Source organism: Camelina sativa, chromosome 20, assembly GCF_000633955.1.
Source record: "Camelina sativa cultivar DH55 chromosome 20, Cs, whole genome shotgun sequence".
In the NCBI taxonomy this organism is placed as follows: Eukaryota; Viridiplantae; Streptophyta; class Magnoliopsida; order Brassicales; family Brassicaceae; genus Camelina; species Camelina sativa.
The window spans coordinates 28,170,075-28,184,493 of record NC_025704.1 but is presented as its reverse complement, the minus strand read 5'-3'; the positions used below and the strand labels follow the sequence as shown (position 1 = coordinate 28,184,493).

General features: G+C 37.0%; 2 protein-coding genes and 1 pseudogene across 5 annotated transcripts; 2 read left to right on the top strand and 1 right to left on the bottom strand.

The window, feature by feature from the left end:
- Nucleotides 1,960–4,775, bottom strand: LOC104771901 (carboxyl-terminal-processing peptidase 1, chloroplastic-like). 4 transcript variants are annotated; one of them, XM_010496507.2, is made up of 12 exons: nt 4,301–4,775; nt 4,100–4,219; nt 3,866–4,003; nt 3,675–3,779; nt 3,414–3,582; nt 3,245–3,321; nt 3,098–3,142; nt 2,871–2,954; nt 2,739–2,777; nt 2,584–2,646; nt 2,355–2,484; nt 1,960–2,257 (listed from the first exon to the last, which is right to left on the bottom strand). In XM_010496507.2, the coding sequence occupies exons 1-12, from the start codon at nt 4,748–4,750 to the stop codon at nt 2,202–2,204; spliced, it is 1,476 nt and encodes a 491-aa protein (XP_010494809.1). In that variant the 5' UTR covers nt 4,751–4,775; the 3' UTR covers nt 1,960–2,201. The 4 variants fall into 4 exon arrangements, with proteins under 4 accessions (XP_010494809.1, XP_010494810.1, XP_019097267.1 ...); XM_010496508.2 differs by having other exon boundaries at nt 2,772–2,777; XM_019241722.1 differs by having other exon boundaries at nt 4,100–4,213.
- Nucleotides 4,949–8,886, top strand: LOC104771900. The gene is made up of 11 exons (XM_010496505.2): nt 4,949–5,445; nt 5,606–5,649; nt 5,744–6,028; nt 6,161–6,204; nt 6,290–6,404; nt 6,489–6,570; nt 6,725–7,538; nt 7,727–7,834; nt 7,919–8,105; nt 8,235–8,320; nt 8,470–8,886. The coding sequence occupies exons 7-11, from the start codon at nt 6,834–6,836 to the stop codon at nt 8,665–8,667; spliced, it is 1,284 nt and encodes a 427-aa protein (XP_010494807.1). The 5' UTR covers nt 4,949–5,445; nt 5,606–5,649; nt 5,744–6,028; nt 6,161–6,204; nt 6,290–6,404; nt 6,489–6,570; nt 6,725–6,833; the 3' UTR covers nt 8,668–8,886.
- Nucleotides 9,293–13,463, top strand: LOC104772903 (annotated as a pseudogene).

Here is a 14,419-nt window from a genome sequence, read left to right as displayed (position 1 = left end):
CTCTCTCTCTCTCTCTCTTCGAAACAAAGAAATTCTTTCAAAATCACCACCTCCATCTAATCGCATGTCTCCGTCGTGGAAGAGCAGAGTGTTTTATTCGTTCTGGAGATGCTCCACTCAAGGTTGAGTATGATATTTCTCAATTTTGAGTTTCTTCTGTTTGTTTCTTCTCTATCCAACTTTAATGGACTTGATCTAATTTCTGAACCGATTTTTTTTTCTGATGGACCAGATCCGGTGGACTAAATATGCTCCCTTGAAAGCTGAGTATGATATTTTCAATAAGATCGGTACATGCGTCAGCAGGACTACAAGTGGAGAAAATGATTTCATATTGAAGGACAAGTATCATCAACCAATCATATATGGTCCACTAAGAGAGTGAAATACATAATTGGGATGGACAAGTGTGTCAACAAAGCAGGTATGATCTACTAAAGAGACCGAAGGACATAAATATGGTAGACAAAAACTTGTTCGGGTGTTAAATCTGGTCCACTGGAGGCAAATCTGGTCAGTAGACATGCAGGAAGACAAGTTGAGTCCTACCAATTAGATCTGGTCCACTTAAGAGATTGAAGGACAAATTTTGGATGGACTAATCTTGCAGGCATTCGATCTGGTCCATTCGAAGTTCATCATGTGTGTGTTTAGTACCACAAAATTTGTCTCTGTTTCAAAACGTATGTCAGTTGTCCAATTCTTTTTTTCTATAATCCCTCATTTCTTTAAGTCAAGGGCAGAAGGAACAATTTCTAGAAAGCCATAATTGACAAAAGAAAAAGCTAGAATGCGAGCGTTTTGTTTTTAATTTATTTTTTATTTTATTTTAAATAAAAACAAACGGAAAAGACCAAAAACCCCATCTTTTATTCATTTGACCTAATGACTTTTAACAAAAAATCAGATCTAAACTAGAGAAGAAGATGATAAAATCGAGAGAGAGAGAGAGAGAGAGAGATGAACGTGAAATCAAACAAATGAGTGAAGAAAGGTGATCAGATCCAAGTCGCTGATGGATTTGTGTTGGTTTCAAATCCGGTGAAAGAAGGTTGGTTGGATTTTGCGACGGATCTGTTAAGATCTGGGGAGGTAGTTTTGAAAAAGAAGATGAGAAATCGGTGAAGAGAGGTACTGAAGGTTGACGGCGAAGGAAGCGGTGTAGTGGAAGGTTGACGACGGAGGAGTACTGCAAGGTTGACGGCGAAGAATCGGCGAATTAGTGAGTCTAGAGGCGCTAGGGTTTTAAGTTGTACAAGTGTACCAGTTGTCCTATTATTTATTAGTTGTACTAGTTGTCATATTATCTAGTGGTTGTACCAGTTGTGCTATTTTCACTCCGTTGTACCAGTTGTGCTATTTTCACTCGGTTGTACCCAGTTATCCTATTATTTATCAGTTGTACCGTTGGTCCTATTATATTATCCTATTATTTATCAGTTGTACCGTTGGTCCTATTATATCAAAGTTGTACTATTTATTCTAATTATCTCGTTATATATCATTTGTATCAGTTGTTCTATTATCATTTAGTTGTACTTGTTGTATTATTCATTAAGGGTAATTTAGGAAAATCGCATTTTTAAATGGCATACAGACTAAGAAATGGCACGCCAGATTAATTTTTTTTTAATTTATGGCATTCTAGCCTTGTGCATAAACATTTTTTTCTCTTATGCCATAAAATTAGAAAGTGACATTTCTAAAAAGTAAAACCAAAACTAAAAGTGATATTTCTCATAACTTTAATTTCAAAAATTGTATTTCTCACTAAATTCACTATAAAATATATCTACACATTTATAATAAAAAATTATCTGGTGTCGAAACACATTTTAACATATGTTAATTTTATTTCATTTTCTAATCAAAATATAAACGTAATTAATATAAGTTTAATCTTTATATAGAAGTTTTTTTTATTTGAAAATTATTTTATTTTCGTAAGTTCAGTCAATATGAGTTTGAAACGTTCAGTAATAGTTTTTGATATTACCGGACAAGAAATACAAGTTAGATCAAAAATTTAGAAGCGCTTTCACTCTACACATGAGTGCATAGACAGTCTTAACTTTAGCCACAACTTAATTTACACTCAAATCTTTGACATAGCCAAATCATTTCTTGCCAGGTTCGATCGTGTATACCGTTTGAGCAAAGAATAAAAAGGGGGTACACAGCTTGATGAGTTTCACTGCATGTCAACTTTGTTGGAGAATATTGCACTTAGACAAACGTTCTTTAACTTCATCCCAACCTGCATATTGTATATATCACAAACGAGCTAGAGGTTAATGAATCATCAGATATTCAAAAGACAAAAATTCAAGATTCAGTTAAAAGCTTAACTAAACCTGGTAAATTTCTGAAATCAGGTTCAATTCCACCACCATTGATGTCCATGTGGTTAGGTGTTACATACTTTCCTATTGTCACAACAACTCCTGAACCATCTCGGAGCTCGTACACCGATTGAATCAAACCCTGAAAACCCCATTAATTCAATTGACAAGAAAATAGATGATCAAAAACATTTCTAAATCGATAGACTCATTATAAAATAAGTTAAGACTTTGGAATAACCTTTCCGTATGTTCTTTCGCCAACAAGAACTGCTTTACAGTTATCATGCAGTGCAGAGGCTACCTGGAGAAAAATAAGACAAATCATTCCGCTTAATAATCCAAAAAGAGATGAGCTTCCGGCGCTTAAATGTTAAATCTATTAATATTACTCACAATTTCACTAGCACTTGCTGTTCTGTTATTTACCATTACCTGCAACAATGAGAAGGATTCTAATCAGTGCATCATGCAAAAAAAAACATATTAGTGTGAAAGATTATATGGCTTACATGATCCATTACATACAATAAGTGGGGCAGTGATCAACGGTTTCTTATCTGCAAGAACAGTTTTTTGAGCCTCAGGGTCTCTCCCAGCTGTAGATATCACCTGTTACACAGGTGCAACATATAACATGAGTTCAAGCAAATCGTGATGGAACTCTACATGTAAGTTAAAGTACGCTATTCTGTTTCTTATTCCTGGAAAATAATTGAAAAAGTTTTGAGAATTCTGAATGATTGTTGCTTTACCGTATCCCCTTCATCTAGGAACAGCTTAGCAGTTTCTATTCCAGCCTGAGATAACCAAAACCGAGAAACGCAGGCTAAGTGAAGAATCAAGTGGTTGTAAAGCATTACTGAGAAGATATGGTCTTAAGTTACAGTTGTAGAATGAACCTGCACAAGTCCACCAAGGTTATCTCTAAGATCCATCACAAAATAAGATGCACCCTTGTCTTGGAGTCGTTTCATTGCTGCACATAGTGAAAAAAAATGTATCACACATACAAGTATATAAAAAAGGATGTGACTGATAGCTTTGATGTGACAACATTAAAAGGCTTACCAATCACCAAATCTTTTCTAGCCAGAGCATTGAACTCTTTCAGGCGAATGTACCCGACAGAAACTTTTCCATTGTCAACTTTTTCCAACCGATAGGAGACTGGGGTCGGTGCATTAACTTGTCTCTGGATTTTAAGAGACTTAACAGGTCCACACTTCCCATGCTTCACCTGCAATACGCAAAAACTACATAAATCTTCAGTCCAAACTTAAATCAAGTATTCATGTGTGTAGTTTGTATCTTATACTTAAGAATAACCACCTTGAGAACCACAAAAGTTTTACTAGGGCCTTGTAATAAAGATGATACTTCAAATGACGATTTCCCACTAACATCCATTCCATTGACAGCAACAATTTCATCTCCCTAGCAAATAAAGAGACATTGAACACTTTTTAAAAGAAATCAACAGCTAAGAAAACTAGTAGAAAGAAACTAGACCGGTTTCTGACCTGTTTCACGCCAGCAATGTCAGCAGGACTGTCCAATACAAAACCAAGAACCTTCACCTTCACATTTCCATCACCATCAGAAACTTCTCTAAGGTTAATTCCAATACCAGTAATGTCATACTTGGACATCCTAGAGAACTTCAACAAGTAACACAAACAAAGAGATGCATAATTAGAACAACTTAAGATTCCTTCCTCCATCAATCCAATTCACTGAATGTAAAGAACAAAAACCTCATCTGGTGATAGGAATCGAGTGTATTGATCACCCAAACTTGCAAGCATTTTCTTAATCACTTCATGAGCCTTTGATCTACTCTTAATTGGACTAGCTAATATAACATCCTTCTGTTTCTGAAAAGTAACAATAAAAATTCAATCTTTACACATAAAAAGCTTCTTCCTTTATCCACACTAACAACCCAATACACATACCTGCCAAGCTTCAGGAGTCCAGCTACGGCTACGGGTATCTAGAAAGGCGTCATTAACAATCTCCCAAGCTTCTTCAACAATGCCTTCATTAGTTACTAACTGAGGCTTATTAAAGTCATCATCTTGCATCTCAGCATCATCAGCTTCTTCCTCGTTAGGACAGTCTCCCGGAGCCGAATCGAAGTGGTTCAGAGAAGAATCTTGAGATGACGAAGGCGGATTGAGAGAGAGATAAGGATCATCAGCAGCAGCAACGGAGGAGAGGGGCGAGGAGAAAACGAGAGTGAGAGAAAGAGCTCCGGTTAGGGTTCCGATCACCGATTTTTTCAGAATTTTACTTAGATTAGGGAAGTCGAATTGAAACGGAGGCGTATGTTCCGGGAGAAATTGCGGTGTCGCCGGTGATGACGTGGCGGATAACGGCGAGGAAAATGGAAGCAAAAGCCTCATCTTTTATCTTTGTTAACGGTCAAGATTCAAAAGGTCCAACAGTGCTTATGTTACACTGTATGGTGCAAATAGTATTTAAGAATATTTACAAACAAGTCCTTGTACTTATGAACATTAGTTTTAAAATCTACTCATTAAAGTAATTTAACATTTTTAATTCCAAATTTGAAATTCTCTTTACCTTCCCCAAAAGCCAAAACCATTATTGAACCCCAAAATTGAAAGAGAAGAGAGGAGGAAGAAACAAAAAGGGTTTCTTGAATACACAAACCAGAAGCAAAGACAGAGAGAGAAACAAAGATCAATCTTTACGTTTGTTCTTCTTCGTGTTGACTCGCGGCACTGGAAGAAGAGTTTGAGAGTAATCAGTGATGGGTTCCGGCAAAAAACGGAAAGGACAAAGAAAGAAAGAAGACAGTAACGTTAACGCAAATGCAATTCCGGAGAGTTCGAGAGAGATTGTACAGAACATGAAGGAAGTCGTGAATTGCTCTGAACAAGAGATTTACGCAATGCTTGTTGAATGCAATTTGGACGCTGACGAAGCCATTACTCGTCTTCTTTCTCAAGGTTTCTTCCATAAAGTTTCTGCCTTTTTCTTGTTTTCTGGAGTTTGAAGTAGTTTGGTTGAAAGTGGAAGAAACGAAGATGAAAGAAACCAGAGCAAGGCTTGTTTGTTTTATTCCCTCTGATTGGTATGTTTCTTTAGTTTTATGGGAATTTACACCTTGTGCTAGTGAATCTCGTAAACCCTTTCTCTTCGTATATTCCTAGAAATTGTAACGTTTTCTTTGATCTATCTTGTTAAGTTACTCTAGTTGATTTCTTACAATTTTGCTTCGATTATGATTCCAGATAGTTTTCAGGATGTGAAGAGTAAACGAGACCAGAAGAAAGAGGTTTGTGTGTACTATATAGATTGTTGTGTAATTCCTAATGTTAAAGCCTGAACCTTTGTAAGTCCTGTTCCACTTCTTTTCTTATGTTTCCCAGGCCAAGGAAAAGTCGAGAAAGTGCGAGAGAGGCAAAGACAGTAATGTAAATGCAGATATTGTGAAGTGCTCAGAACAAGAGACTAGCGCAACAAAGCTTGTAAAATGCAACAAGGATGCTGACAAAGCCGTTAATCGTCTTCTTTCTCAAGGTTTCTTCGAAAAGTTTCTGCCTTTCTTTCTGGATTTTAAAGCTTTGAAGTTGTTTAAGTTGAAAGTAAAGTGAGAAGAAGAAACGAAGATGAAAGATTCACAGAGCAAGGCTTGTTTCTTTTTCCTCTGATTGGTAAAGTGGCTTGATGTTTCTTTGAATCTGGTTCAACATCCATGAATTTTGTTGGCTTCTGGATTACCTTTGCCTCATGATTCTTTCCCCTCTAGTTGATTTTTGACAATGTTGCTTTGATAACTTTTCCAGATGGTATTCAGCAAGTTAAGAGCAACCAAGATGAGAAGAAAGAGGTTTGTGTGTACTAAATAGATTGTTCAGTGAATCCTAATGTAAAGCTTGACTCTTTTTATGTCCTATTCCACTTATTCTTCTCAGACCAAAGACACATTGGATTCTCAAAGTGTTGGTAGTAGCAACCAGAATCGTGAATTGAGTGATGGCGGTGATAATTATGTTGATCAAGGTGGAGGAAACAAGTTTCAATCTGATGGTAATGAGAACTTATATTTTCTTCTGATACTAGTGGTTCTGTATCTCAAACAAATGTCTAAAGTTACCAATTGGTTTGGCTCAGAGAGGAATAACGTGAAAGGAATTCGTTATCATTTAGCTGGTTCATCTACTGCAGCCGGTATTCTTGGTCCTTCATTCAACAGGTTCTCTTCATGTCTTCCTTCCTTTAATCTCTTGTAAATGCCTTGATTTTGTCAACTGATATATCTGATAATTGATGAAGTGGGCATAAAAATATTGACAAGTTTACCTTAACTAGCTAGCTTCTAACGTTACACGCAATCTGTGTCTTTGCAGTGATGTATTAAATGCTGAAATTAAGAGAGCGCCAACAAGCTCAAGTGAAGCAGTTCCTTCGTTATCTGTGCCAGCTTCTAGGTTAATATCTGCTTCTGGTCATAGAACAATGGCTGATGTTGTGAAGATGGGCATAGCTACATCAAAAGAGAGTGTGAGTAAAGGTCCTGTCAAGGATGATTGCCATTTACCTGAGAGGCCAGATGAGTCTGCTGCTACAAGAGATGAGTCTGCTTCGGTATCCAACCAGAACTTGCATGACAATTTTTCTTATTTCTCTAACTCACTTTTTGAGTTTGATGCCAGACGAAATCAACTTCGAGGGTCTGCATTGGTATCGAACCAAAACTTGTGGGATAACAGTGTTACTCATCCATTGTCTACCTCATATGATGCTAAAAGAGAAGAAGAATTTCTCAAGTTTACTCCAGACTTTATCCTAAAAGTCCACATTGACGATGTTGCTTGTCCGTTATCTAACTCATTTATTGAGGCTGCTACTAGAGAAGATCAACTTCAAGAGTCTTCTTCACTATCCAACCAGAACTTGCATGACAGTTCAGCCAAAGATCCATCAGCCTCTGTGGACACCAATCTACAGCAGCTCTCAATAGAGAATGATATGCCGAAAACATCGGTTAAAGAGTTACAACATGTGCAATGTGGTAGTTTTGGTTCTGGGATGAATGGATCTGCCCAACCCAGCAGTCTCCCATCAGGGTTCTTGAATTATGATGACTCAGAAGATATATCCGGTTCTGTGGTGTCTCCTTTAAGTCTTCAGATGCAGAATATTAATACAATCCCCACTATGGTAACAAAAACTGTCAACTTTTATTGTTTATTCTGTTGCATATTTTCACACCTTCACCAGCTAAATCTTGTGCTCTATATGAATCCCAATTTCTCTGAATCGAAACCAATACTTCCCTTCTGTCATAGGATAAGAAATTTCTTCATCTTAAATCTGCATCTTTTTTGTTTGTTTGTCATCTGTCATAGCGTCAGCAAGCGTACACAAAGGAACCAGATCCTCAGGCTTCTCCTCTCAATCAGTCAATGCCTACGACATCTTCACTTGTTCTTAGGCTATCAGTTTCCATGACCGAGGTAACTCATTATCATTTTCTATCTTTAAGCAACTTCTCTTGACTTATGTGATTTATATATATAATATGGTTTTCATTTTTGCAGACGCTATTAAACGCTTCAATCAGTGAACCACAGATGAATCAACAAGCCATGGACCACCATCAGTCTCAGCCTATGGTACCTTCAGGGAATGATGGTGATATGATGAACTATCCATACTCTCAGCCAACACAGAATGACACCTACAACATGTCAGCATTTCAGAAAAATGGCGGTCATAACAACAACAGTAACCATCTTAGATCCTTAACTGCACCACTTGCTCACTACAATAACAGTGTTCTTTCTCCATCTGCTGTCGCTGTTACTTCTGCATATAGTTCCACTAATGGTTCGAGTTATCGTTTTCGAATGTCAGGTGATACCGCTGCAAACTCGATGTGTGGGTATGAAGATGTCCTCAGCTCAGAATTTAGCAATCAGATGGCAACACTTCATCATCAGGTAATAGATAAGCCCATCACACATCTCTCTTTAGTCTTAGGGGGTGTGAGCATTTGAAATCTTTGTTTGGTTCAGCTTTTCTCGGTTTAATTTGATGAGCTTTATACGAAATTTGAACCGGTATTTTCTTTCTTGTGGTTCTATCTCAGAATGGGACCTCAAATATGTGGACTCCTCAAGGACTCAACGACTCAGGAAACGATTATTACAGCTTATTCTCGGGTCCTCAGAAGCAGCAGTCAGAGAGTTTCAGACATAGCCAACAGCAACAAGGCCAAGAACAAGAGCAGCCTTGTGAAGATGAAAGCAGTCGTTACTATGCATCTCCGGACCAAGGAAACAAATAGAAGAGACCGTGGCGAAGAAACAACTGCTAATGGATTTGCTTTTCTTAAATCCTAGCTACCCCTTTTTATAGTATTAGCTATTCTTTTTGTGCCTTAGCCTTAGAAAATCTTAAAGAACGTTTCTGCTTAGTAGCTAGGTTCGGCTTCTTTCTTGCCATCATTTTTTACTTTCAATGTAAATAATCAAAAAGTATTGTATACATAAGAAAGAAAGATAAATATTACCGAATGAGAATAAATGTTGAATCTCTTAGAAAATCTATTTTTTATTCTGATTCTGAAAATAAGCCATTTTGGCTACGAAAAAGTGTATTTTTTGGTATGCAAAAAATTTGTATGAAATCGAAAAATAATTTGGTGTATTTTTATGGAATTTACCGAATAATATTTTCGGAAGTAGTATTTTCTATTTCCAAATTTTGAAAATTTTGTTTCCTTCCCCCAAAACCATTATTAAGCCCAACCAATTGAAAGAGAGAGAGAGAGACAGAGACACAGAGGGAAAGAAAAAAAGGTTTCTTGATTACAAGACAAAGACAAAGATCATCCTCTTTCCTCTTTGATTCAGCGACAGTGAAGGTTGAGAGAAATCGTAAGCTCGAAGAAGGTTCTTGTTCAGTCAGAAATGGGTTCTTCATCTTCCGGCAAAAATAAGAAAGGACGGAGAAATAAAGAAGCAGAAGAAGACGACAGTAATAACGTTAACGCAGATGCAATTCCGAAGAGTTCGAGAGAGATTGTAAGGAACATGAAGGAAGTCGTGAATCACTCCGAACAAGAGATTTACGCAATGCTTCTTGAATGCAATATGGACGCTGACGAAGCCATTACTCGTCTTCTTTCTCAAGGTTTCTTCCTTAAAGTTTCTTCCTTTTTCTTGTTTTCTGGGGTTTTTATAAGCTTTAAAGTTGTTTGGTTGAAAGAAAACAGAACAAAGCTCTGATTGGTACGTTTCTTGAGTTTTAAGGGAATTGAACTTGTGCTAGTGATTCTCTTGAAAACGCATGTTCCTAGTAATAGTAATGTTTCTTCGATCTCCCTTGAAAGCTCTTTGCTTTGATTAGAGAATTAGCCTAAATTGTTACTTCTGCATCTATCTTGTTAAGCTTCTGCCATTATTGGTGTGGTTTGTGTTCAACATCCATGAAAAGTTCTGCGTCTGAGTTATCTTTGCCTCTAAATTGAATTCTGAAAATGTTACTTTGATTACTTTTCCAGATAGTTTCCAGGAAGTAAAGAGTAAACGAGACAAGAAGAAAAAGGTTTGTGTGTAGTATATATAGATTGTTCTGTGATTCCTAATGTTAAAGCTTGAACCTTTGTAAGTCCTGTTCCACTTATTTTTTCCCAGACCAAGGACAGATCGTATTCTCAAAGATTTTGTAGTAGCAACCAGAATGGCGGTGATGATTATGTTGGTGGAAACAAGTTTAACTCAGTTGGTAATGTGATGCATAAAACTTGTTACTACTGGTTCTATATCTTAAAAAATGTCTAAACTTATCAATGGGTTTGGTTCAGAGACGAGTGATGTGCAAAGAATTCCTAATCATTTGGCTGGTTCATCTACTACAGCTGGTATTCTTGGTCCTGGTCCTCCATTGAACAGGTTTAATCTCTTGTAAATGCCTTAACTTTGTCAATTGATGGCATGAAAGTTAATGACAGCTTTACCTTCAATATCTCTGTCATTACAATGATGTATCAAATGTTGAAACTAATTAGAGAGTACCATCTTCTAGGTTAATATCTGCTTTGGGATGTGGTAGCTCTAGCCAGAATGGTTTAGGTTCATCGAAAGAGAGTGTAACTAAAGCTCCTGTCAAGGATAGTTTTATCTTACCTGAGAATTCAGTTGTTCCTAATCCATTTCCTAACTCATTTATTGAGTCTGCTGCTAGAAGAGATCAACTTCAAGAGTCTGCTTCGGCATCTAACCAAAACTTGCACGATGGTGGTTCACATTTGTTGTGTGACAATTACAATAACAAAAATGATGAGACTTGCCAAGTGCAAAAATGTTCTTTTGAGCACAATCAAAGTGAGATTATTTTTCTCTTCTGAAACCTGCATTGTTATCTTTTGATACTGTTATTTCATACTCCATTTGTTCCTATTTCAGCCAAAGATCACTACTGTTATTTCATACTCCATTTGTTCCTATTTCAGCCAAAGATCCATCAGCGGTTGTTAATTCCGACCAATGTAACGAGTTACAGCATATGAGATTTGGTTGTTTTGGTTCTGGTAAACCCAGCGGTCTCCCATCACAGTTCTTGAATGAAGACTCAGACAGTGGCTCGCAGTTGTTGTGTAAGTTCAAAGATGTTCTTTTGAGCACAATCAGAGTGAGATTGTTTTTCTCTTCTGAAACCTGCTATGTTATCTTTTTCTGATACTGTTATTCCATACTCCATTTGTTCTTATTTCAGCTAAAGATCCATCGGCGTTTGTTAACAGTGACCAATGTAACGAGTTACAGCATTTGAGATTTGGTTGTTATGGTTCTGGCAAACCCAGCGGTCTCCTATCACAGTTCTTGAATGATGACTCAGACGGTGGCTCACAGTTGTTGTGTGACAATTACAATAACAAAGATGATGATGAGACTTACCAAGTGCAAAGTGAGATTTTTTTCTTCTCTTCTGAAACCTGCTATGTTATCTTTTTCTGATACTGTTGTTTCATGTTCCATTTGTTCCTATTTCAGCCAAAGTTCCATCGGTGCCTGTTAATTCAGACCAATGTATTAACGAGTTACAGCATTTGAGATTTGGTTGTTTCTTTGGGATAAATGGATCTGGCAAATCCAGCGGTCGCCCATCAAAGTTCTTGAATGACGACTCAGAAGATATCTCTGATTTTGCAGATGATGTTTCCCTCAGACACTTGAACTTAAAGTAAGCCTTTTAAAATCTGCTCTACTAGCTTGATTTGTTTTAATGATCTCAATAATCGCATAAACTTTTTCACAGAGATAGTTTTCAGCAAGGTAATAAGAGCAAAGGAGATAAGAAGAAAGAGAATGTCTCAAATGATGAAACTAAGAGCGTGCCAATAAGCTCGGGTGAAGCAGTTACTTCGCTACCTGTACCATCTTCTAGGTATCAATCTGCTTGGGGTTTTGATACCTATTGCCAGGAAACAGTGGCTGATGTTGTCCAGATGGGTTTAGCTTCATCACAAGAGAATGTAACAAATGCACTTGAGAAGAAGCCAGATGTTCCTAATCCACTCTCTAACTCATTTAGTGAGTCTACTGCTATAAGAGATCAACTTCAAGAGTCTGCTTTCATATCCAACCAGAACGTTCCCGATGACATTGACGACCGTGGAGACAAAAATGATGAGACTTACCAAGAGCAAAGACGTTCATTTGAACACAATCAAAGTGGGGTTCTTTCTCTCTTCAGAAACCTGCTATGTTTTCTTTTCCTGATACTGTGCTGTCTCATGTTTCATTTGTTGTTATCTCAGCCAAAGATCCATCGGCGTCTGTTCAGACCAATTTACTCGAGTCTGCAGCATTTGTTAAAGAGTTACTGAAATTTCACAGAGATGGTGAGTTCCATTCGTCCTCAAACTGTGATCATACAGAACCTACTCAAGAAAATCAGTACACGTCTTCATCTGTTACAGATTTCACATTTGATAATAGTCATCTGTTCACTCCTGTGATGGCTCCTTCAGAACGAAGTCTTCAGATGCAAAATGCTAATACCTTCCCCAACGCTATGGTAACATAATAACTTCTAACTTTATTGCTCATTCAACTGCATCTTAGTCATTCACAACTTCTCAAGCTAGATCTTGTGCTCTATAAAAATCCTAGCTAGTTTCTCTGAATCAAACCTATACTTCCATTTATGTCATTAGATACTCTTCAGCTTAAATCTGTGCTTCTTTTGCCCATATGTGTTGTAGCATCAACAAGCATACACGAGGGAACTGAATCCATGGTACTCGGCTTCTCCTCTCAATCAGTCAATGCCTACTGCATCTTCACTTGGTCGTAGGCTATCAGTTTCCAGGACCGAGGTAACTCTATTTCTCAAAAAGAACCAATCTTTTTTCATCTTTAAACGACTTTTCTTGATCAGGCACTACTAATCGCTTCTATCATTGAACCATAGATGAATCAACAAACCATGAACCACCACCTTTACTCTCAGCCTAATGTTCCTTCAGGGCATTATGGTCATATGATGAACTATCCTTGCCCTCTGCCAACACAGAATGATACCTACGACATGCCAACACCAGCATTTCCGCAACATGGTGGTAGTAACAACAACGCCTACCATCAGCACTCTTTAGTTCCTCTGTACAGAACCAGTGATCTGCGTCAACCAGCTGTCACTCCTGTTCCTTCCACCCGCAGTTCTGCTTACGGTTCCACTAATGGTTCGGCTTACGATTCTGCTTATGGTTTTGGCAACCACTTGTCATCACTTCAGCATCAGGTAGAATCACATCTCTCTCGGTTTAATTGGTTTGGAGAATTTATAACCAGAACTTGTGTTTCTTATTTGTGGTTTGACCTTCAGAATGGAAACTCAAACATGTGGACGACTCCTCAAGGACACAACAACTCAGAAATGAATTATTGCAGCAGCTTATTCCCGGGTCAGCAGTCATTGAGTTTCAGACATAACCAACAACAAGTCGAACAAGAGGAGCCTTATAGATTTGAAAGAAGCAGACGTTACTATGCATCTCTGGACCAACAAAACAATAGAGGAGGAGACCCATCTAACCAAACCCAACAACAGCAACCGCCAAGAAACAACAACTAATCATAGGAATCGACCAATCAAAGCTTCTTACACTTCTGATCCGTTTTTACACTGACGACTTCTTATAATGCTTTCTGCTTTTACTAACCATTCTTCGTTAGTATAAGTTAATTATTGTTAATATGCCTTAGGCCCTTAGCCATAGAAAAGCTCAAATAACGTTTTCTGACTTTTACTACATTCGTTTTTTTTTGTTGATTAAGAAACAATCAATAAACAATACAAAGTAATTAAGTAAACTTTGCATTAAAATTACTTAATACTTATGTCAGTATGTGATGTGCTTAGATGACTAAAATAAACATATTTGAATACCGTATGATTGTATGAACAAAAACGTTGAATCTAAACAAATTAGCTAACGTGTTGATTGTTTTTGGTGTTCTTATAATGGTTCTAATTGTTTGTCGCGGCTAGAACATACCACTCTGCTGCTTACAAACTACATATTACAACAAGTCAACAACAACAACAACAAAAACGAGATCATTGATGACAACTTGACAAGTGCGCCTCTACATCCTAAATAGATTATAACGTGAGCTCGATCTAGCATGTTTTCTTTATGTGGAGCTCTCTACATGATTGATCTCGACTGCAACTATGAAACCTTAAAATATGTACTTACAAAACTCCTATAAATGTGTTTTCCTTACACGTGTTGTGGTTGTGAGAAGTAGCGATATTTTTGGTTAAATTTTCAGCCGTATTATTCATTTTTTACTAGGATATATCCCGTGCTTAAAGCACGGGTTAACATTTTTTTAAAAATTTATAAATTAATAATAAAAATTATTATTATATTATTTTTTAAAAAAATATTTTGTTTGAGATAATATTTATTTTTAATTGTTATGTAAATCTATTAGTCTATTTGAATACTAATTATTTTAGAATATTATAATATTTTATTTTTGACGTATTATTACAGTTTATATTGTTTATTTGTTGTATTT

Coding starts and splice junctions, on each gene's coding strand:
- LOC104771901 (XM_010496507.2), bottom strand. CDS start 4,750: ATGAGGCTTTTGCTTCCATTTTCCTCGCCGTTATCCGCCACGTCATCA. Junction 3,583..3,674: donor AAACTTTTGTGGTTCTCAAG/GTGGTTATTCTT, acceptor TGCGTATTGCAG/GTGAAGCATGGGAAGTGTGG. Junction 2,258..2,354: donor TGATTTCAGAAATTTACCAG/GTTTAGTTAAGC, acceptor TACAATATGCAG/GTTGGGATGAAGTTAAAGAA.
- LOC104771900 (XM_010496505.2), top strand. CDS start 6,834: ATGGCTGATGTTGTGAAGATGGGCATAGCTACATCAAAAGAGAGTGTG. Junction 8,106..8,234: donor TGGCGGTCATAACAACAACA/GTAACCATCTTA, acceptor TTCGAATGTCAG/GTGATACCGCTGCAAACTCG. Junction 8,321..8,469: donor TGGCAACACTTCATCATCAG/GTAATAGATAAG, acceptor GTTCTATCTCAG/AATGGGACCTCAAATATGTG.